Below are 2,839 nucleotides of genomic sequence, written 5' to 3'. Positions count from 1 at the left end.
TTCAAAACTCTCAAAATGAGTATCGCAACCCCCACCCCCCCCCAAAAAAAACTATTCAAATCATACTTTTAGCTGGGAAACTAAATTTTGGGATACATTTACTGTTTAACTTCGATTGCTTTTGTTTAGGTAGGAAAAAACAGAAAGACGGAATCCTGTAAATATATTTTAGTAGCGCCACCTAGTGGTAAGTTTCTTTACCCATCAAGTTGCATCCCACTCGTCTTTCAGTGATGAAAGAGAATTCTGCTGAAACCAAAAAGTCCAAGACTTGTTTTTAATTACTAACTATACATAGTTAGTGTCTACAGACTTTATGCACATTGTGATCTAGGTACACTTTTTAAATCTAATGTAAATCTGACCTCAGTGTGCTACTGTCCATGGTGCTGAAAAGTCAATTTTACATTGTTCTTGGCTGACAGAATTACTGAAAAAATAAATGTTTTTAGTATTGTATATAAACTGGAGAAAACACTTTGAATTGTATTGATTGTATTTTAGTGACTGGTGACATTTGTCAATGTTCAAAATTGGTTTAACCTCCTCTGTGATGCATGCATAAATTCAAACATAGAGGTTTAAGAACTATAACAAATAAAGCAAAGCAACACATGAGAAAAACAAAAATTTGAATTAACAAAAACCAAAAGAAAAAAACATGCCTGAGATGGAGCGACAGAGACTGCAAGAGGTAGAAAGCAAGAAGAAAAAGGAACAAGCAGTCACAGGAAGTGATGGATCTTTTCTTACCCTCTTCGGTGGAGACAAGAGCCACTCAATCTCTGAAACGCAAACACGTGAGCACAAAGGCCCAGAGGAAAGGCTTTGGGTCTTGATGCCTAGCAAAGGCATTTTTAGTATTAAGGAAATAAATAAATCTTACCCAAAGTGAAACACTGAGTCAATCAACAATGAATCAAAATGCATATTGATGATTATTTTATTAAGAAATTATGCAAAGAATATGAGCAATGACTCCTCTGACTAGTCCAGGAAAGTGAAAAAAAGAGATGAAAGTATATCGGTTTGAATATCCACCATCTTTCTACAAAGAGGGGAAGAAAGAGAAGTATCCCGTTTCAGTTTAATTCACAACTCTGGTATTTGCACTTGCAGACTGTGACATTAGACGGTTCAAACCAAGTACAGAGAGGAAAACAATTAACTTGTTATCTTCTATCTTCCCAGCAAAGTTGCATTTTCTCGTAAGTAATCAACAATATCATCCAGATGCTTCCGTTTCTCTTGAATTAGTCATGTAAAGGTGTTGTTTTATAAGCTATGTATTAACTACATCAATACGATGTTCAATCAGATGTGTACAGGATAGAACACCTGCAAATTAATTAAGGTGTCCTCTATTTTAGGGTTAAAGGAGAGGGGACTCTATAGTGAGATTTGAATAATGCTATTGAGAGTTTTTGAAGGATTGCATTCATTCAGTGAATCCCACCCTTAATAAATAACCAGAGTGGCATTTTGATCTTTGATAGTTTTTTTAAAGTATTAACATGTGCTTATGATAAAAAGCTTGCAAATATTTTTAAGCGATTTCTTAAATATTTTTTTAAAAAGACGAAAAGAGAAAATAATTTCTTTTCTTCTAGGACACATATTAGATATTCTACATATCGTTTTACGAATGTATTATTGAAGAGTTTGCAGGCCGACAAACAACCAAACTGCAGTTTATCTCCATGTGATTCGCAGCATGACAGACTTTATGCTCAAGCTCCACCCACTCAGTTCATTCCTTGAACGAACCCAAACTCACTCAGCAGGTCCGTGTTCATATTTCCTGCTGCAGCTTGAACGAAAATTCAGAGAGACAGCAGCGGACGAAGCTTCGTTAACAGCGGTCTGTAAACCTAAAACATATCTCTCTGTTATCAGCAACTGTTCTTACTGGTAAGTTTTCCTCTCATCTACTTTTGTTTCTGCTGTTCCGATTCGTTTAACGCTAAAGATTGATCAGAGCTAAAGCAGCTGCAGACAGTCGTGTTTTGAACAATTGTTGGTTTTAGATACTATTATTTTTTATTGACAGCGATGTTTTCCTAAGCATTAGAAGGATAAAATACGCATTTGTTGTATTTGTTTATAATACGACGAAGACCAGACCAGACTGGTCTGTCTGGTCAGCTGTTCCCAGCATTACACGCCTCTTCTTTTATTTCCCACAGGCACGATGGTGAACTGCTGTGGTCTGGTCACTGACAGGAAGGAACCAGGTACCTGTTAGAAAACGAACTAAAATAACAGATTTTATGTTTGTTCCTCAGTCATGTTCTCTTTTTAATCTAATTGATTTACTGACTCTTCACAGAACTTGTTTTAAACATAATGCAGAACCATAGGAAGTTTAATCAGACACTTTTAAACATTTTCTATGGTTTATTCATGTCCTTGTTTTGCTGCTTTAGTTCCTCTGAAGAGCATTGATGCTCAGCTGGAGGTGAAGGACCATGTAGCTACTCTGGTCTCCACTCTGAACTATGAGAACAAGGAGGACAAACCTCTAGAGGCTGTGTTTGTCTTCCCTCTGCCTGGAGATGCTGCTGTGTGTCATTTCAGTGCTCAGATTGGAGAAACACACATTGTAGCTGAGGTGAAGGAGAAACAGCAGGTGAGCTGGAACAAAGATGTCTTCTCTATAAAGAAGCTGAAACACAGTAAAGTGAACATTGCTGACATGCTTCATGTGGACTGCAGGCTCAGGAGGAGTATGATGATGCTCTGAGCTCCGGTCAGCAGGCCTTCCTGTTGGAGGAGAGTGATGAGAGTCCAGATATCTTCTCCCTGAAAGTGGGCAGTCTGCCTCCAGGAGAGAGCGCCT

The 2,839-nt window shown here is 37.8% G+C and overlaps 1 protein-coding gene across 1 annotated transcript in view; it reads left to right on the top strand.

Moving 5' to 3' along the window:
* Positions 1–1,747: 1,747 nt before the first annotated feature.
* Positions 1,748–2,839, top strand: part of LOC103132711 (von Willebrand factor A domain-containing protein 5A-like) — a 9,988-nt gene continuing 8,896 nt past the window's right edge. Inside the window, exons 1-4 of the mRNA XM_016667545.1 lie at positions 1,748–1,911; positions 2,187–2,234; positions 2,427–2,629; positions 2,716–2,835. Of these exons, the coding sequence (XP_016523031.1) occupies positions 2,192–2,234; positions 2,427–2,629; positions 2,716–2,835 (366 nt within the window). The 5' untranslated portion in view covers positions 1,748–1,911; positions 2,187–2,191. The remainder of the gene's footprint in view (positions 1,912–2,186; positions 2,235–2,426; positions 2,630–2,715; positions 2,836–2,839) is intronic.

This window comes from Poecilia formosa, unplaced genomic scaffold (genome assembly GCF_000485575.1).
Source record: "Poecilia formosa unplaced genomic scaffold, Poecilia_formosa-5.1.2 Scaffold1233, whole genome shotgun sequence".
NCBI classification, from domain to species: Eukaryota; Metazoa; Chordata; class Actinopteri; order Cyprinodontiformes; family Poeciliidae; genus Poecilia; species Poecilia formosa.
This window is presented reverse-complemented; position numbering and strand designations above follow the sequence as displayed.